General features: G+C 37.9%; 2 protein-coding genes and 4 long non-coding RNA genes across 11 annotated transcripts; 4 read left to right on the top strand and 2 right to left on the bottom strand.

Moving 5' to 3' along the window:
* The first annotated feature begins 148 nt into the window (after positions 1-148).
* LOC135803802 (uncharacterized) lies at positions 149-2,074 on the top strand. The gene is made up of 2 exons (XR_010550873.1): positions 149-760; positions 863-2,074. It is a non-coding gene; the product is annotated as an uncharacterized lncRNA (long non-coding RNA).
* A 4,921-nt stretch (positions 2,075-6,995) lies between these two features.
* Positions 6,996-7,613, top strand: LOC135803803 (uncharacterized). The gene is made up of 2 exons (XR_010550874.1): positions 6,996-7,091; positions 7,151-7,613. It is a non-coding gene; the product is annotated as an uncharacterized lncRNA (long non-coding RNA).
* Positions 7,614-8,107: 494 nt separating this feature from the next.
* On the top strand, positions 8,108-9,640 carry LOC135803972 (uncharacterized). Of its 4 annotated transcripts, none has more exons than XR_010550940.1 (4): positions 8,108-8,226; positions 8,285-8,500; positions 8,689-9,069; positions 9,128-9,640. It is a non-coding gene; the product is annotated as an uncharacterized lncRNA (long non-coding RNA). The 4 variants fall into 4 exon arrangements; XR_010550938.1 differs by having other exon boundaries at positions 8,679-9,069; XR_010550939.1 differs by having other exon boundaries at positions 8,285-8,771; positions 8,898-9,069.
* Positions 9,641-10,575: 935 nt separating this feature from the next.
* Positions 10,576-11,185, top strand: LOC135789762 (uncharacterized). The gene is made up of 2 exons (XR_010547650.1): positions 10,576-10,632; positions 10,901-11,185. It is a non-coding gene; the product is annotated as an uncharacterized lncRNA (long non-coding RNA).
* A 727-nt stretch (positions 11,186-11,912) lies between these two features.
* LOC135789757 (COP9 signalosome complex subunit 4-like) lies at positions 11,913-15,456 on the bottom strand. Of its 3 annotated transcripts, XM_065299749.1 has the most exons (8): positions 15,325-15,456; positions 14,970-15,093; positions 14,833-14,915; positions 14,514-14,769; positions 13,776-14,452; positions 13,542-13,711; positions 13,294-13,461; positions 11,913-13,205 (listed from the first exon to the last, which is right to left on the bottom strand). In XM_065299749.1, exons 2-6 carry the CDS (start codon positions 15,050-15,052, stop codon positions 13,575-13,577), a joined length of 1,236 nt encoding a protein of 411 aa, XP_065155821.1. In that variant the 5' UTR covers positions 15,053-15,093; positions 15,325-15,456; the 3' UTR covers positions 11,913-13,205; positions 13,294-13,461; positions 13,542-13,574. The 3 variants fall into 3 exon arrangements, with proteins under 3 accessions (XP_065155821.1, XP_065155819.1, XP_065155820.1); XM_065299747.1 differs by lacking the exon at positions 15,325-15,456 and having other exon boundaries at positions 14,970-15,308; XM_065299748.1 differs by lacking the exon at positions 15,325-15,456 and having other exon boundaries at positions 13,294-13,426; positions 14,970-15,308.
* Positions 15,457-15,570: 114 nt separating this feature from the next.
* fliI (FLII actin remodeling protein) lies at positions 15,571-20,403 on the bottom strand. Its single transcript, XM_065299746.1, is given in 9 exon segments — positions 15,571-16,372; positions 16,374-16,412; positions 16,578-18,058; positions 18,124-18,373; positions 18,429-18,594; positions 18,658-18,899; positions 18,959-19,561; positions 19,636-19,985; positions 20,135-20,403. Coding segments are annotated over 9 exon segments (3,717 nt in total). The 5' UTR covers positions 20,204-20,403; the 3' UTR covers positions 15,571-15,855.
* Between the last annotated feature and the right edge of the window lie 24 nt (positions 20,404-20,427).

Here is a 20,427-nt window from a genome sequence, read left to right as displayed (position 1 = left end):
CAAGTTTTTTGATAGTTAAAAATATGAGGCATGGAAAGTTTGATTGATTGAATTTGCGCATTCTATTTGGCGTTAATTGCACTTGCAAGTACTTGTTTTAAGGATTTGTTTTAAGCCAGTATTAATTGTATTTAAGACTTAAAAAAATCATGTACTTTACGTGACTGCAAAGCAATTGTCGAGTAGGTCAAACATCATAACCTTGTTCAGATTTTTCTGCTTCTATAACTTTTTGTTTTAAATATTTTTAATACTTTCTATTTAATTTTGTTCTTTCTGGTAACAAATTCGGGCAATTATAGATCATATATATTTGACTTGCTCTTCTTTCGTTTTTGTATTGTGCGTTGCCAACCGAATAAAAACTAGTGTTTTTTAGTTATGTAACAAGAGTAGGCAACCCAACATAATTTAAGAGCACTGCCATTTGTGCACAGATTACTAAATATTTGTTTAATTTTTATTTGAAGCAAGTGAAATTAATTTAAATGAAGGTCAAATATATAATTATTATCCATAAATTTGGAAAGTCCAACCACAATCAATTACAACTTTAATGCACAAACCAGTTATTTACGGTAAACTGCGTGACATTAAAAGTTTGATAATTGTTATCAATCCTCACCTGTCAAAAATCTTAATCACCTCTATGTCCATAAGTACATATATACAACAATCACTTCACTCTAAAAGTCTGTAGGGAAGCAATAGTGCAAGTGATCGTATCTTGATTGACAATTCCGCAGTAAAGGCTTATAAGGTTGGTAAATTTTAAGATTTAGTTAATAATTTTAAAATTTAAATAAAATATTTAATTATTAAATAAAAGTACAGAATATTTAAATTATAGTTTTTATTTAAGCAAAATGTCTGCCTTCGACAACGAACGTGAACAAAACCCTCCAGAAGACGAACAGTACGATGAACAAGACAACAGTGGAGACTCCAATGAAGCACATTCAAGATCTCGTCGGGCTCTTATCGACACACCCACCGTTGAGTTTGATCAATAATTTATTTTGAAAAATTCAATCGTATATTCTCTCATTATTTAACGCATCGATAAAAACTAAACAACAATCAGTCCGCGGTTACGAGAAAATGAAATAAGTATTCATAAATAGCGACGCAACATTAAGAGGAGGAAGAGTATGTTGGGTTGCCGAGTTTTCAAAAAATTAAACAAATTGCGGTTATTTCAAGTTCAAGTATGATGAACAAACACCATAGGAATTCGATGTTTAAAGACCACGCCCAAAACTAATCTTTTTATTTCACACCAAACTGATAAACGATAATTAAGTATATAAGATGAAACACCTGCCGACAATCCATATCATTTCGAGTGCGTTACTTCCAACGACCACATTACATAACCTTCAAAACTACTCAAACAAACATGGCTGAGAATAATCAAACTGATGGTTCACTTAATGAAAATACTCCGAAAACAAAAACCACATCTGAAGACCAAAATGAAAGTGATGAAACAAATGAAATAAATGAAGATGAAAACAGTCAGGATAGTACAAAAAAACGATGAAGAACCAAATCAAGATGAAGAAAAAATGGTTAAAAGAAGAACACGCAGGGCAATTATAGACGCACCAGAAATGATATTTGATTAATATTAATTTGATACCGTATTTCATAATCTATCAGCTCTGATACTTGTACATTTATAAAACAAGAATTAACGAGAATATACGTAAGTTATTACTTTTGTAAAGTAAAATCATATTTTGCGATTGTTGCTTTTATTTCAAACCTTAATAGGTACTATAAATGCCTATATTAATATGTTTGTTTGTTAGTTACACTTTCTCGCAAGTATTACTGAACCAATTTTAATTAAACTTTTCAATATTGTAGCTTAATAATCAAAATAGGATTGTTAGCGAAATGCGTAACGTAGGCAACCAACAACACAACATACATTACATTATTTTTCCCGCGCAACACCGGCGCACTGCGTGCGCCCGGGCAGTAGCTAAGTACAAGCAGAGCGCAGCAGACGCAGATTAAGAGACGCCTTATTCAATAAACGCTATTCAACATTCTTTTACAATTACAAGTGCTCATTGTTTCATGCTTATCTTTTATCACCTGCCCTCACAAGTGCCACACCTAACATCTCAGAAGTGGGATGAACAGGTAAGACGTGAGACTTGAGCATTATTGAGAGCATCCTGCGCGAGGCAGCCTAGTTTTTTTTTCCGCGCCAACGGAAATCTTGGAGGTTAGAACACGTGCCGAAGGGGGGCACAACGGAACGCACGAGTAACGGCCAACGTCCCGGCCAACGACGATTCGCGCGAGTATCCCCGAGAAGCCGAAAGACGTTCTACATCCACGATGGGCGATGATGGAAACGAAGCTGGTGCGTCGCAACAACCGATGCCACCACAACCTGGCACGGACGCCGCCACCCTGGCCGGCGTGATGCAAATGTTCAATACGTTAATGCAGTCGATGGCAATGGCGCAGCGCCCATCGCCACCGGCCACCACCTACCATAGTGCACCGGGTGCACAGTCCGGACTTACGACGTTCGACGCGAAGAAGAGTGCCTCAGAGTGGTTGGCATCGCTACGCCGCCAATGCCAACTACATCAGTGGAACGACGCGTACGCGCTAGAGGTTGTGCGAACGCATCTCGCTGGAGGACCCGCCGTATGGTTCCAGGATCTGCAGGGCGTGCACACGTTAGTCGATTTTGAAGCCGCCTTCACCAACACCTTCATCCAACAAGACAGTTTTGCTACTCGTTGGAAGCGGATGGAAAGTTATGTACAATCCAAAGACCTTGATATTACTGATTACTTTTACAACAAACTTCATTTATGTGCAGGGTTGGAATTGAGCCTGGAGGAGAAGAAGGAACAACTGCTTATTGGGTTGTATGATAAGCAGCTGTGCACAGCCATGATGGCACAACGTCACGCCGACACCAACAGCCTGTACCATGACTTGCTGAATTATTTGCGTGTGCACAAGGCTCGTGAGGAGCGCTTGTTTCCTTCTCCCAGGAGTCAATCAACCCATGCACCACGTGTGATGGATTCCTATGGTGCGCCCATGAAGAAACCATCAGAAGTAGGGCGGTCCGCAACCCCAGCACCGCCACAGCCGACTACAAGTCGAGTCATGAAATGCTTCAACTGCAACAAGGAGGGACACCTCGCCAGAGATTGCCCTATCCCACCAAAACCACGCGGACTATCCAAGCCCGAAACCCGTCCAGCGGAGACAGCCGCAAAGAGTAATGGACAAGTAAAGATCATTACTTCGCAAGACAATGATGGTGTGCTCAAATACTTGAAGCCAATCACATGCAACGGAATGGCGTTCCAGAGCTTGATTGATCCAGGAAGTTCGGAGTGCACCCTGAAGGCGTCGCAAGCCATCGCCGCAGGCTTTACCATTCAGCGCAAGGAGACCTTGCTGAAGGCATTTGGTCCCGCAAACCATGTTGTCAAATCTCCCGGATTTGTCACGGCGGATGTTGCCATCGATGGTGTAGTTCTCTTAGAAATAGTCTTTAGCATCGTTCCCGACGACGTTCAGAGCGTGGACGCCATCATCGGTCGACCATTCACCGAGAACCCGTCTATCGTCTACATGCGCATTGATGACGACCTGATATTTACGTACCGGAGTGATGATCCGTTCTCTGCTTTGGAAGTCGAGGCGAAGAAGCGCGCGTCAAATCGAGTGACGACGGAAGCGAACATTCCACCACGTTCCGTAAACCTGGTAGAGGTTGTCTCAGGTACGGAAACGCATGCTTTTCCACTGATCAATTGGGCGGTTGAGCCCACTCATGTATCTCAGAACACGAGTCTGTTTCGGGGTGAGGTACTGAATTTGGAGCAAGCTGAGCCCCGCCAGCAACCCATTCCACTCGAGGTCATCAACGTGGACGACAATTTGGATACGGACACAGTGAACGAGCTGCATGGCCTCCTCAACGAGTTCCGCGATACCATTGCGATCGATTCCTCCGAGTTAGGATGCACAACGGTCCTACAAATGGACATCACCGAGGTGCCGGGCAGTCAACCCGTGCGCCAGAAGCCTTACAGATGTAGTGCCGATGAGCGCGAGGCGCTCAACACCATCATCAACGAATACAGAGATGCAGGTCTAGTCACCGACACGACCTCACCATACGCCAGCCCTGTACTGCTGGTGAAGAAGAAGACTGGGGAGTACCGAATGGTTGTCGACTATCGACGGTTGAACAACCAGACCGAACCATTGCCATTTCCGCTGCCCGACATGGATGAACATCTGACACAGATTCGCGATGCAAGGTACTTCACGACACTTGATTTGGCTCATGGTTACCTCCAGGTACCATTGTCGGAAGAAGCACGCAGAAAGACAGCTTTTATTACTCCGGACCAAACGGGTGAGTTTACCAGAATGGTATTTGGCTTGACCAATGCCCCTCGTACTTCTCAAAACTAATGCAAAGGTTTTGGGACCTCTCCGTAATGACACGGTGATGTACTACCTTGACGACATCCTCATACCTGCGCGTGATTGGAAGGACATGCGAGTCAGGTTAACCAAGACCCTGATGGCGTTGAGAGGTGCCGGATTAACGCTGAGGATCGAAAATGCTACTTCATGCAGGAGCGTGTGGAGTATTTAGGGTTCATTCTGAGTGCCGATGGCATCGAGCCTGGCCCCGCGAAACTACGAGCGATCTCGGAGTATCCTGCGCCTACAGATATCCACCAGCTACGGCGTTTCCTGGGAATGGCTAGTTTCTTTCGCCGTTTTATAGCCAATTTTGGTTCCAGGGCCGCCATTTTGAACAAATTGCTCCGCAAAAACGAATCTTACATTTGGACGTCTGCCCATGATGCTGCCTTTAAGGATTTGAAGACCGCTCTGACGCAGAGCCCGGTACTCAAAATCTTCGACGCGAAACGCCCGACCTACTTGCATACAGACGCGAGCAGCCAAGGCCTGGGTGCTATGCTGTTACAGAAACACGATGACAAACTTCACTTGGTCTATGCAGTAAGTCGCAGGACTAGCGATGTTGAATGTAATTACCACTCGAGTAAACTCGAACTGCTGACCGTGGTATGGGCCGTCGAGAAACTCCGACATTATCTCATCAATATTCCGTTTACTGTGGTCACCGACTGTCAGGCGATTGTGTTTCTGAATACTGCCAAAACAAAGTATCCACAAGTAGCAAGGTGGTTCAACATGTTGTGTGAATACAACTTCAAGGTAGAACATCGTCCTGGCGAAAAGATGATACATGTTGATGCGCTGAGTCGCGCACCAGTGTCAAACGAGGGTGAGACTCCCGTCGAGAATCTGATCACCCGAAACGTGTTCACGATACTTTCCTTGGAGGAGGAAATAGTACTGTACCAACGATCTGACGAGCTACTCAAACGCAAAATCGAGTTACTCAACAGGCAGGTACGTACCGCAAGCGAGAGTTCGGAAGTAAATGGTTACGTACTTCAGCAAGGCATTCTCTATAAGCAAATTCAAGAGGATGAGACTCAAAGGTTGATCTTTGTCGCCCCAAAGGCAATGCGAAAGAGCCTAGTAACAAAGTATCATGACCTACAAGGACATTTTGGCGTCGAGCGCACAGTAGCCAAGATCCGACGCCACTACTTCTTTCCGAAGATGACACAGTATGTCAAACAGCACATAGCCAGTTGTATTGAATGCATCATCCTGAAAAACAAAAGTGGGAAGAAGGCCGGCGAACTTCACCCTATTCCCTCGGGGCGCCGCCCTTTGCTGTCATCCATATTGACCACGTTGGTCCTTTTGTTGAGAGTACGTCTCACAAACGCTATGTACTAGTAATCGTCGACAATTTAACCAAATTCGTCCGATTACACGCTACCAAAACGACGAAAACTCCGGAGGTTATCAAGGCCCTCTCAGCGTTCGTGCAGGACTTTGGAGCCCCAGAGCGTATCATCAGCGATCGTGGTACTTGTTTCACCTCGTCCACCTTCGCCGAGTTCTGCAATCAGCATGGAATAAATCACACGCTCAATTCACCACGACATCCGCAGGCTAACGGTCAAGTAGAACGCGTGAACCGTACGCTTCTACCACTGCTAAGAAATTGCAGCGAAGATAACAAATGGGATAAGGAACTAAAATCCACGGAACGAGATTTAAACACCGCAGTTAACAAGACTACAGGAAAAACGCCCTTTGAGGTAGTGTTTGGGTACGCACCAAGATTAAACGATGGTGTAACACGTTGCCTCACCGTCAACGAGGAAACGTACGAGTCCCCTAGCGATTTACAAAGAAAAGTCAGAACTCGACTGGAAAAGGAAAAGCAAAATTACAAGCGCCAGTTCGACGCCAAAAGATTATTAAATGTCCACTATGACATAGGCGATATTGTATTTATGAAGACAAATAGTGTTGCAACGGGTGACTCTACTAAACTGCAACCCCGTTACAGAGGACCGCTCAAGGTGTATGAAGTGCTCCCCAATGACACATACCGCGTAATCAATCTGAACGAAGAGGAGCCTGGGAAGCTGTACGCGACAACAGCACACGTCAGCCAGCTCAAAATCTGGCGACCCAATCAAGCTGACGACGTTGCAGGAGAAGAAGTTCCGGCAAGTGGAAGCGCCACTGCCGAGGTGAAAACGTAAGGAAGAGCTCACGAGTCACAAAGGTTCCAGCCCGCTTCGCAGCATACACACTCGAGGACGAGTGAGAGTCAGGACGGTCGAGTGTTAGCGAAATGCGTAACGTAGGCAACCAACAACACAACATACATTACATTATTTTTCCCGCGCAACACCGGCGCACTGCGTGCGCCCGGTGCAGTAGCTAAGTACAAGCAGAGCGCAGCAGACGCAGATTAAGAGACGCCTTATTCAATAAACGCTATTCAACATTCTTTTACAATTACAAGTGCTCATTGTTTCATGCTTATCTTTTATCACCTGCCCTCACAAGTGCCACACCTAACACTCTTATCATCTCTATAATCATAATATTTGAGAAAAGTATATGGATTATTTCCTTGAGATTGACAATGATTTCCTAGAATTTCGATTATTTCAAGTGTAAGTATCTACGTCATTAAATAATGAACAAATACTATTAGGAAATTAAATCTTTCCAGCTTAAACTCAAAACTAATTATTTTTTTAATACGTCCAAAGCATTGATAATCTACACGAGTATATAAACTGAAACATTTGCTGAAATTCCATTTCACTTAGTAAGCGTAGAGATTAAACATATTAAATATGGCGGACGAAAATCAGCGTAAAAGTCTTGTTCTTGAAGACAATCCTACATCAGAAACATCATCTGAGAAACAAATTGGGACTGATTTAACTGATAGAATAGATGGTGAAGAAAATAGCCAGGATAATTCAAAACTGGAAGGATCTGAAGAAAAGGCAACGAGTGATGATGATGAAAAGCATGAAGAAGGGAACTTGCTTAAATCCAGAGGAGTCAGAGGGATTATAGGCGCACCGGAATTGGTATTTGATTAGGATCGTTATTTATCTGAGTTATAATATATTATTATAATAATATAGTGATACTGATAAAAATAAAAATTGATTGAACCCAAAGCATTAAACTCCTGGTTACTGGTATATATCATAAAATTCCCAAAAAAGTAAAAAAAAATAAAAAATAAAAATAATTTTAAAATGGTACCTAACATTACACAATCTCCTGCCATATAGGAAGTAAAAATAGTAGAAGTTGAGATGTAGAGACGTTGGGCCAGCCGCGAACTCCCCTTTTATACGCATACCGTACCATTAAATTGTGGGGATTGCAGGCGTGGCGATAAGAAAAGGAGGGTCTGTCTGGGCACTTATGGAATTATAGAATTCTGCGAATTGCCACAAAAATAATACTCCACAATTGAAACAAACATCAAAATTGTTGTTTCTCGTTGGTGACTGATACAGTCAAGCTTTTTTATTGCCGAAATAAATTATTTAAATTATATTATCATGAATCACACACAATACTCTTGAGATTAATATTCTAAATACGATACTTCAGAGGATTAAAATATATTGCGACTTAATATAATGATAATCGCATTGAATCAGAAAATTAACTATAAAAGTCTCAGAAAAAGCAAATATTGTTCAGTTGTTTATTAACTATTGTCTCGATTACCAAGTCATTAGTAAAACAAAACAAAAACTTTTAAAAAAACGTTAAACTGTGAGTAAAATTTAAACTTTTTAAGATCATTTTAAGTTGATATATTCTTTTACTCCAGACTTATCAAGAGCCAAAATGTCTGATTCTGTTAAGAAAGAAATAAACAAACCAGAAGTTCCTCAAGAAGAAACGCAAGTCGATGCAATCATTAAGGAGGATATGATGATTAGGTGCAATAAAACGCAATTGTTTACTGGAAATAAAGGTCGGCAAAGAGTAATTGAGACCCAAAATCAAGAGTTTGACCAGAAAAAATTAAACATTTAAAAAAAATGTTAGTAATTTACCTATAGATTCTGTACTATCTATGCGTTATGAATACAAGTAAAGTGTATTAATAAGTCATTTGATTTTTTTCTAAATCAATTATTATTTTTGCACTAAATTCATTAAATTAAAAAAATATTCATGTAGGTATTTACTTTGATTTCTTTACTGTCTAAATTTTTTAGTCTTTTACAGTATATTAAGTATCAAGTGGGTTACACAGGAGTACTTTAGTCACGACCTTGGCCGTTCGTGCTTAAAACACTAATTTTGATGTGGTAAGCAAAAATTGAAAATCTGCTTACAATCAAGCTTTTTTATTGCCAAAATAAGTTATTTAAATTATATTATCATGAACCACACACAATACTCTTGAGATTAATATTCTAAATACGACATTTTAGAGGATTAAAATATACTGCGACTTATCATAATGATAATCGCATTGAATCAGAAAATTAACTATAAAAGTCTCGGAAAAGGCAAATATTATTCAGTTGTTTATTAACTATTGTCTCATTTACCTAACCATCAGAATAACAAAAAAAGAAAAAACTTTAAAAAAAACGTTAAACTGTGAGTAAAATTTAAACTTTTTAAGATCATTTTAAGTTGACTTATTCTTTTAATCCAGACTTATCAAGAGGTAAAATGTCTGATTCGGCAAAGAAACAAGTAAACAAACCAGAAGTTCCTCCAGAAGAAACGCAAGTCGATGCAATCATTATTTACGAGAATAATATAGCCAGTGACAGTTGCAATGAAACGCAAGTCGATGGACATAAAGGTCTGCAAATAGTAATTAATACCCAAGATCAAGAGTTTGACGAGAGATAATTTATAAAAATGTTAATAATCTTAAAAACTAGATGTAGTTTCTGTACTGTATAGGTATGCGTTATGAATACAAGTAAAGTGTATTAATAAGTTACTTGATTTTTCCTAAATCAATTACACTTTCATTTAGGTAGGGTAAAAGAGGGTAATGGGAGTCACTTAAGGGAGAACTCAAATATAATTTCAATTATAAACAAAATACTTATTATACTACTATTATACTACTCTACTACGTAGAGTGCTGATGTATATTACAGAATTATTATTTTTGCTCTAAATTCATTAAATTAAAATAATATTCATGTAGTTATTTACTTTGATTTCTTTACTGTCTAAATTTTTTAGTCTTTTACAGTATATTAAGTATCAAGTGGGTTAAACAGGAGTACTTTAGTCACGACCTTGGCCGTTCGTGTTTAAAATACTAATTTTGATGTGGTAAGCAAAAATTCAAAGTCTGCTTTCGTAAACTCAAATGTTATAGGAAGTATCTGTGTTATTGGTCTTTCCACATTTGAAATATACATCTAAATTATTGTTCCTCATTGGTGACTGATATCCCTACTAATATTATAAATGCGAAAGTCCTGATGTTTGTTACACTTTCACGCAAAAACTACCTAACCGATCATCATGAAAATTTGTACACATATTCTTAGTGGTCCCCGAATGGTTATAGGCTACTTTTTTTTAATAAAAAAATTATTTTTTAAATAAAATAAAGAAATTGTTTAGCCAATAATACCTCTGCATCTGGCTATTTGACTACTTTAACGCCATCTAGCATTCCAGCAATGAAGCTCAAACCTAAGTACTATAGTACCATCACACTGTATTATCACACTGTATTACCGACAGCTACGTCAACATCAAATCCAATTGACTACACTATGGAGACTGTACACTATACTTCCATAGACTATACTTTCAACCATTTTAAACTTCCCGCCATTCTACTTCATTGTTACTTCTTCTGTGACTACAGACGCGTACGGAAGCAACTTCATTATTTTAGATATTCGCGAGCGAAGCCGCGGATTAAAGCTAGTAATCAATATTTTTTGCAGCCGAAATAAATTATTTAAATTATATTATCACGAATCACACACAATACTCTTGAGATTAAGATTCTAAGAAAGACACTTCAGAGGATTAAAATATACTGCGATTTATCATAATGATAATCGCATTGTATTAACAAATTAACTATAAAATCTCGGAAAAAGCAACGTATTGTTCAGTTGTTTATAAACTATTGTCTCAACTACCTATCCATTAATAAAAAAAACTTGCAAAAACTAAGTAAGTAAAATTTAAACTTTTTAAGATCATTTTATTATTTTCTAAGTTGAATTAAAATATATTTATTAAAATAATTTGAGATTTTTCTTTGGATTTTACAATTTGTTTGAGAGTTTAACTGATGAGTTTTCTGATGATGCCCACAAGGCGATACATGTTAAACTCTCAAACAAATTGTAAAATCCAAAGAAAATTCACAAATTATTTTAATAAATATATTTTATAAATTTTTAAGATCATTTTAAGTCGATTTATTCTTTTACTCCAGACTTATCAAGAGATAAAATGTCTGATTCGGCAAAGAAAGAAGTTAACAAACCCGAAATTCCTCAAAGAGAAACGCAAGTCGATCCGAACATTATTTGCGAGAACATGATAACCAGCGACAGCCGCAATGAAACGAAAGTCAACGCAGTTGTAGGTCCGCAAGTACTTATAAATGTCCGAGGGCAAGTGTTTGAAAGTAAATGATTTTAAAAAATGTTAATAATTTGCGTCTAGTTTCTGTAATATCTATGCGTTATGAATGCAAGTAAAGTGTATTAATAAGTAACTTGATTTTTCCTAAATCAAATACTCACTTTCATTTAGGTACGTGGAGAGCTGACGTGTCACAGAATTATTATCCCAATTATTTTTGCACTAAATTAAAAAAATTAAAAAAACGGAAGTTTAGTACTTCAGTCACGGCCTTGGCCATTCGTGTTTAATATTTTTGTGCCTTAACACTGACGCTATAAAGGTGGAAGTAGAAAAATATAGCTTTTGTCTTAAAATTTGACTAAAAGCTGACTATTAACTTTTCGAAACACTTTTGAAGGTTCGCAAAGCGACTGGAAAAAATAATACACCAACAACAGTTTTAATAAAAAATGAATTATTTTTCATAATAGATGGGACAGAATCTCTGTGCGTTCAATAAGATTGAGTTAGATTTAGATATGATAAGCAAATATTACTAAGAAAAAATACGTTGCTGATTTATCTGATTTGCCCACAATTCGCAGTCTGCTTACGTAAACTCAAATATTACAGGAAGTATCTGTGTTATTGGTCTTTCGCATATGGTTTCGATAGCAAACAGTAAATGTTGGGCTGAAATAAGTTGCCATTCATGTCCATCAACATTATATACTTATTATATTATATACTTATAAGGCGAAGAATGTTGTAATCCAATTTGCAAATAAATAAATTAATCAAAAGAGTAAATACGGCACAGCCATTGAACAAATATTTAACAGGATTCATTCAATCGTCACACAAAATCATTACACATGTTTAACTTAAAAACGTATTTTTATTTCCTTGCCTTTTATAGCAACTTGACTATGTCACTATAATTATTATCAAATATGTTAATCGAAAACTAGTTCTGGTGCGTTTATAATCTCTCTGCTTTGGATTGGACAGCTCCGCGTTGTTGTTTCCGGTTTCGTGCATTCTCCGCCATTTTGTTCTTCATTTGTACCATTGTTTTCGGGCGTTGTGTTAGTTTCGGCTGGTGGATTAACTTCAGACGCAGTTCCATTTGCTTGATTATTATCGGCCATGTTGAATTGAATTTTATCACCTTACACGTTTTTAGTCTGCGGTGTACTGTGATTGAGTGATAAGTTTGGAAAGATTGGATATTCCACAAGCGTTCAAGTTTATATAATTTTTAGTTATCAGTGGATGTAAGTGAAAAAGTTGTGTTTACTTTAAAGATATGATCCAAATATATTGAAAAGATCGACGCTGATTTATTGATCGAAAAACCTTGGACGTACTATGGTCACCGTGCGTTTTTCTCTTTTTAATTCCTTGGTAGATTGTTCTTGCTCTTTTTTAACTTCAATTTCTTTTTTTTGTGGGTCTTGTTCTTTGTTAGGCATATTGATTTACTTATGGTATACAACAATAGAACAAATTGGGTCTATGTTCAGGTAACAACTGATCTCTCCAAAGGTTCATCTATTTTTATAACCGTATTTGTCAATCACTTTTGAATTTTATCGTTGAATAATCAATTTTCACTATCTGGCTTTATTTGTACTTTAGAATTTGATCAAATTTGAAGAGTTTAATATTGTTCATATTCACATCTGAAAGTAAGTAGGTATGTACTTATTACAAGTAATGATAAACTGAAAATCTCAAAAATGTACGTTGAGTCATGAAATACCGAACAACAAAATCATCAATTAAAATTAAACTAACATCTTTAAACTTTTAGTCAAATTACAAATATATATTAATAGAATTTATCAATATAGTTGATTCATTATATAATAGTTTTTAATTTCCTGGAAGGTGTATTAATTAGGAAAAACTTATATAATTATTCCATTGTGTAAAGTGGCACTTATTTATGTACATGAGACCACATGAGTGGAAAAGAAAAATAATTGGGTAGTCTACCCAAAACACAAACATCCTTAAACTAAGTAACATTATATTAACACTATTAATACTTAATACTGCTGGTATATAAACAACTAAAGGCAGTTTTCTCAACGTTGATTGATCCTGGACGGGTTATCAGATCTGATTCCTTTCTCTCGACAGGAAGCTGGACAGGTATGGGTCATCTGCACATAAATACAAATAGAGAAAACTTAAATATTCTGTATTCTGTCTTTGCTGAAGTTATTATTGCTGCTGAAGACTTATACTAACCAATTTATTCAAAACCAGCTATGGCACTGTTGAGGAAAGCAAATCAGTCTAACAACTGATCCATCTTCCTTAATACATAAACCTTCCAATATACTTTCAATGCACATAGGGGAAGAACACCAAAACAGACCATCTGTCATACCATTCGCAACAACCACATGAAACAAACTGCAGTATTGGTGATAAAATACATAAAAATTAGTTCATATTGAATGATATATAAAATATATGCAACCAAAAATACTTACAACAAAAATTGTCAAAGAATAAAAACTGGATCTTTAAAAATCCATCTCCATCTTTATCGTTACCATCTCCGGAAGCAGATTATTCTTCGTCATCAGCTCGATTATATGATTTACCTGATCACAAGTAGCTTTCACCTGGACATCCCATTCTGGCAGTAAAGTTTCAGGATCTACAAATTAACCATAAATTAAAATACATATTTCAATTTTTCTGTCTAGTAATTATTAACTCACCATCAAAATAAAGCACATTATCAGGCTGGTCAATAATTCCACTGAGCAATTCATCAGATATCATCTGACCAGCAATCCTCTCAGCCCTATCAGCATCAATCTCCAAAAGCTCACCCATTCCAGTGAAAGTAATATTTTTGTACACCCTACTTGCTGCGATCAAATTATGCTGAATAAGTGCATGTTCACAAATGGTGCAATTATGAGCCAAGATCATTCTCTGGTGAGGCTTTAGATTAATCTCAAGCACTTCCATTTCACAGCGGCGAATAAGTCGTTCAAGATGCATCTTTTGAAGAATACTGAACACCTCCATAGAATGTGTGCGTTCGTCTTTACACAGACTAGCAAGCAATCGACTGCGTTGTTTCCCTGGAGGTGATAACATCGTGCAGGTGATTGCATTACGCAGCGCTGCGTATCTCTCGTCGATACTAATAATCTCGCTGCTGGCAAGATCACTATAACGTTGAGCTGCTTCGATGAATCGATGTCGACAGTCAAGCAAACGTGCATAGCCCACCTTAAATTCAAGCTGCAGAGTCTCATTCTTCGAATCTACTTGTAACAACGCCGCGCGATTGATGTAAGCCTCGGATTCTAATACGTTATTGTCTTCAAGATAGAAACGGCTAAGTTTCAGATATGTTCCTAGCTTATAATCTAAAGTAAATTGCCTGTTTGATTGAAGAAAGCGATTAGTACCTAGTTTATTAATATTAAATTTATAATAGATACCTATGGCCATTGTCAAGTGGAATCCCCTTTAATATTTCAATTGCTTTCTGCCAATTTCTTTCATGCTCATAAATAGTTGCCAAATGTTGCCTGATCAGAGACACCTGCTCTTCATAACCCTTTTCCCTTGGCTGCAATCTGCTATAGGTATGCTTTGTAACCTGTTTGGACACATTGTGTTCCACTGTGTCTAGATTACAGCAGAAATGTGTGATCAGCTCTCGGGCCAGTACCAGGCTTATGTTGTGATCTAAGACTACAGAACACACCATCAAATTAGCACACCACTAATCAGCTATGTACAATTACAGGTACTTACCGGCATTTATATACATTGTTAACCCTGTTATGAGTTCTTGCCCAGCAAAATTCGTCAGGATCGCGTTGATAATCAAATAATATCTAAGATAAAATAATTATTATTTTTCTTTTAAGGTGATATGATGGTTAACTTACTCAATTGATAAGTCTTGTTGTGAAGTAAAGTTCAAGTCAGCGAGGCTCTTCAATTTCGCCTTGATTGTTTGGAGATCATCCATTGTTCGGGCGTGCAAGCAACGTGCGCCAGCTGAAGAGCTTTCTGGAACGAGGTGGCTTGATTTGAATTTATATTTTGAACCATTCGGTGCAGAACAGCGACTGTCAGATATCATGAGTGCGAACAAGACTTAGAAACGGACATAAACGAACATTTCCGATTGCGGCCATCTTAAAATAATCACCAACCGCTTTAACGTTTTTTTTTTAATATAAAATTAGTTTTCGCAATGCAAAAGTGATTAAAATGTGTAATTCAAGAGGCATTTCATACCATATGCGAGATAAATGTACCAGGTATAAATTTTCTTAGATTTTGCTTCAAACTCTGCCTAATTTATACTTAAACAAGAGGAGCACTGTGTCTTACAGTATTGAAAATTTAAGGTTAGAATCACTTGTTCACCGTGAAGATATGTACTTCAAATTTATTGAATTATCGGTATTGTGAATGACTTCAGTGGATAAAGGTATGCAAAAGATATTTCTAAGTTTAATTTAACATATTAACACAAACATGTTAATATTTTATTCATCCATATAGTTTATTGATGGCAAAAAGCAAATATAAATAAATGTACTTACAAAAGTACAAATTAATGATAAATATTGTATAAAATTTGAATAAATGATCACAAATTTAAGTCATTGTAAGAAAATCTACTAAACTCAGCATAAATGTTATAATATAACAAAGTCGTTGATCAAACGTACGAATACGTAGCGTAACACAATACAAACCTGACTAAATGAAAACATTTGATAAACTTAAAACAATGTTATAACGGGTGTTAGTAAAGTTACTTTACTCAGGTGGTCGTTTATGCAACCCCCAACCATGGAAGCACTTAACGAACCGCTTGCTCTCCTTGTTTTTCAACGTAAGGAACAGCTTCCTTGGCCGGTCGGGTTGTTTGACTCGCATGTGCTGAATGTAAACCTGTGCAGATTTATAGGCGAGTTTAATCTCCACCTCACTGGACTTGGGGCCTAGCCACAGGAAGACTTGCTCGCCGTTGTCCAGAATCATGATATCATCATCAGCAAGATCGTCTTGGCAAAAGTCTGAGCACTTTTCAGAAACGATGAAGTATCCTTTCTCGTTGGAGCAGCGGAAGAGACGCGTTGAGTGCATGAAGTCTGCATCGTGATCATAGGGCTTCTTGCCGTTGAGACCCACCCAGAAGAAATTATCGGGTTCTTCGCCTTCGTTGAGAACTTGCAGGGATACCCATGGTTTGTTAAATGATTCGTCCGCGATTTCTTGAATAAGACGCGCTTCCTCCGGGTCGGATTTTGAGCCTAACCAGACGTAGATTATTACCAGCGTCATCTTGTTCAAATGGCACGTTTAGAATATAACTAGAAATAACAAAAAATTAAATTAAAATCTTTGAATTTTGGAAGTTCAAAGATTGGCAACCATCAATACGCGGTTGTAAAGTATTCAATCAACTTAGAGCTTCATAGCGCATGCGCAACGAAAACAACTAGTATTCTACTGGTTTGATAAAGTTTAATTCTTACCAGAATGCAGAATTCAACGCAGAAGCATCAGGCCGAATCTGAATCAACCGTGTATTCAACGCACTGCCATTCGATCTAAGCTGATAGAACTCCACAGCATTCTTGGCGGCTTGTTTCCTCTTCCCTTGTTTAATAATAAACTTTCTCTTAAAGTGCGCCATGAACTTCATATTCTCCTGCTGTTGATGCGTGCGCACAACTTCCAGTTTATCCTGGAACAACTGCTTGAACGTCTTCTGCAGCGTAAACGTAAAAGTCAACCATCCCATATTGGACGCCTCTCTGCCCTGCCAGAAGTAAACAATACACTGAAAATCTTCTTCCATTGGTTCGCCATCTTCGATATCATCCGCTGGTATCCAATATCTACATAAGAAGACATAACAATCCATCGAATGGAACGTGCCGAACTCTTCTTCAGGTAATCTAACGAATTTCTTTCCTTCCAGGACGAATGCTTCAATACCTTCCATGTCTTCGTTCCACTCCTCCATCAATTGGTAAGCTTCATTCAAGGACATTGATGGTTGCCTAGGAGTGAATAATACTGTAAGATCAGCTTTGGTTTCCTGTGATTTCGCCCATTTTGTTAGATCAGCGCCGGTTTTCTGCACGGAGGAAGCAGTGCGTGTGAAATCCACAGCGATCACTTCATCCCAACCGAGGAAATTGGTCTTGAATACCTGTGATTCGGTATCTTCACGTACCCTAGTCACCATTGCGTAATCAGGACGATCAATCATATTAAACAATTCCTCGGAAAGCTTAACAGCTGCAGTTTTTACCAAACGCGTTGACTTTTTACCGACCCAAACAAACACGTCTAAGTAACAGTCTAAGATATAAACATTCTTGCTTATCAAGAGTTTGTTATTCAACTTCCCATTGGGTACTTCCACTTGCGGGAGTTCTAGATAACCCATACCTAATTGAACCTGATACAATCTAGGTTGTAATGGTTCAAAACTTGCATCTACGTGTTCTTCTATATCTTCAGGAGCGACACCTTCTGGTTCACCAATGGCAGTCCAGAAGTCATCGGACTCACTGCCCATTTGTTCAGTGAAGATTTCCGCTTTGTTTTTGCGCTCGTTTTTGTTGATTTTTTCGGTTAACAGTCTCGCTTTTGATTTAAGAGTATTTTTTGATTTCTTACCGAACCATAAGAATATTTTCAGGCCTGTATCCAATACAAATACGAATCTTGGGTCTAGGGACTCAGCTGAGACACAGACGGGTTCAAGATGGATTGAGGCGCCTGCTGCATGGACTCTGTAGAGTCGTAGATCGTATGTGAGGTCTTCAACTGTGAAGAAACCGCTGCATGTACGTCCGCCTTCGATGTAAGTAATACGATTCGGGAACAAAGCAAGAAACTCTTCGGATTCATCACCTTGTTCTTCTCGGATTGAACGACATTGTGCGCCTAAGTAATTTCGAAGGTTGACAGCGTGGATAGCTGCACATGCACGTTTATCCAACTAAAAATTAATAATAACAATATTTTTAATATCTTTTTAAGAATATTTGGTATTTTTGGACTTACAGATGCTTTTTCTCCGATCCAGAAATAAATCTCCCAAGTAAGTGAAGTGGTGTCATCGAAACTAGAAGTTTTCAGCACGATGTAACAATCGCCCTCGTAAAACTTTCCATGCGTAACTTCGTCAACTTGATTCGGCAGGAAATTTTCTATTTCCCACACTGTAACACCCGGCATACTACCGGCGTCTTCATCGAAGAACTCTGAATAATCAAGTGGTGGTTTTTCTAAATTCTCTTCCCATCTTTTCGGCCTATAAAATATAATTTAAACAAAATATTTCGTTTTAAAGTAGAAAATTAACTCACTTCACAAATTCAGCTTTCAATTCACTTTCAGTTTTAAGTGCTTCTTTATCCTTGGCTACATCTTTCATGCCTTTAAGTATCTTCGCCTGATCTTGGTCAGCTTCCTCGTGATCACGTCTACCACGACGTAGACGCATTTTCCTTGCGATTGGATCTTTATTTTCACCTTATAAACACATAATGTTATTAAAATTATATTAATTAAGATTGTAGGTAGTAAAAAACTCACTTTGTTGAGCTGGTGTTGGAGGTACCATCGCCCCAGCTAATCTAAGTTGATTCTGCAGCGAAAAATCAATGTTATAAAACTCCAAACCAGCACCACGAGTTAATTCAGTGGGTTTTGGTGGCATTATTAAGTCTGGATTATTCCTCAAATCCAGAGAATCTAAATCAGTGAGTAGATGAATCGCATCTGGGAGTGTTATCAATCGATTGGAACTTAGATTTAATTTTTTAAGTGATCCACAACTAAAAATAACAATTTATGTAAATTCCAATTCGATTATTCTTCATAATTTAATAATTACCGACAAAGTCCTTCAGGAATCATCTCAAGTTGATTATGCGCCGCAGAAAAAATCTCCAAACATCCCAACTTTCCAATACCGGACGGAATACCCTCAAAGTCCAATTGATTGTCATTAACATACAATCTCCTCAACGAAGCGATTTTGCACAGCGCCGATGGCAGTGAAGTAAGTTTATTGTGCGACAGATTAAGTGTGTCTAATTTCTGCCATAGTTCCATTGCGGTAGACAACTCAGTGATATTGTTCTCGCTCAAATTAAGTCGCTTTAGATTCGGCAGTGAATAAAGTGAATCAGGCACTTTTGGCAAGGCATTCTGCGCCAAATCTACATCGGCTAACAACCCAAGACTTTCCAGATTGCCAGGAAAGTTGTTTAAACACCTGTAGGTGTTACGCATGTGCAACGTTTCCAAATGCACAAGAGAATATAACTGTCTGAATTGAAAATGTCTACCGAGCGGATTGTTGTTTAATACAAGTGTTTGTAAGTTGCCCAAACGGCGAATTTGCGGTGGAAGTGTTTCCAAATTGTTGTTGCTCAAGTCCAGAAAGAGTAAATCAGTAAGATTCATGAAGAGAGAAGTTGGCACTGCTTCAATACTAATAAAAACATAATTTATTAGAAAAATGTTTAATAATTTAATGAAAAATTTAAATTTTTAGCATTAACTTACTGATTATGGCTTAAATTCAAAACCAATAATGTTTTGGCCCTCTCTAAACCTTCAGGCACTTCTTTAAGATTATTATGACTAAGATCCAGAGTTGTCAATTCATCTAAATTGAAAAGATCAGCTGGAATTCCAGAAGACTTCACTCTATTATGCCTCAAATTTAAAGTCCTGAGGCAATTCAACTCTGTCAGTTCACCATGCAGCTTCTCCAGATTATTCCTAGTCAGTGACAGGTGTTCTAACTTATGTAGGTTGCCCATTTCTTTAGGAATCTCTGAGAGATTTGTTCTATCAAGTTTAAGCCATTGCACACCAGTCATTAAACTAACTGGTTCCGGAAATTTATCGCCCTATAAAAATTATTAGTTTTTATTTAGACGTTAGATAAGATTAGTATAGTATATACAAAAATGTTAGGAATTTGAGAAGGCGACTAATTGTTGCTATTAATACTTGACTTAAGTTGCAATAAAATTAGGATTTTAAAGATTGTACGTACGCTGAAATCATTGCGAGTGAAGTCTACGCCTCGGACGAAGGGCAGTACGCCCGTGTGTGTCGCCGTCATTTTAATTCGGCATAGATTTCAAGAATTAAACCGAAAGCAAAGCGATCACAAACCGTCGCCCTTTTTCATCATCAACTCATCAGACTGATTAAATTCCTAACCTCATCTTCATCTCTATTTACAGATTTTATTAGTTTAGGCTGATAGTTCATAGATGCCGCGGTAGATTTAATTATATTTACTACATAACAATGAATATGTTGTATAAATAATAGTAAATAGAG

This window comes from Atheta coriaria, unplaced genomic scaffold, assembly GCF_025399875.1.
Source record: "Atheta coriaria isolate IRGN ID8LTWV9N9 unplaced genomic scaffold, Caltech_Dcor_3.1 hic_scaffold_3_pilon, whole genome shotgun sequence".
In the NCBI taxonomy this organism is placed as follows: Eukaryota; Metazoa; Arthropoda; class Insecta; order Coleoptera; family Staphylinidae; genus Dalotia; species Dalotia coriaria.
The sequence above is the reverse complement of the archived record's forward strand: the minus strand, read 5'-3'. Positions and strand labels throughout refer to the sequence as shown.

Coding starts and splice junctions, on each gene's coding strand:
- LOC135789757 (XM_065299747.1), bottom strand. CDS start 15,166: ATGATATCTGACAGTCGCTGTTCTGCACCGAATGGTTCAAAATATAAA. Junction 14,916..14,969: donor CAACAAGACTTATCAATTGA/GTAAGTTAACCA, acceptor ATTTTATCTTAG/ATATTATTTGATTATCAACG. Junction 14,770..14,832: donor AACAATGTATATAAATGCCG/GTAAGTACCTGT, acceptor TGTGTTCTGTAG/TCTTAGATCACAACATAAGC.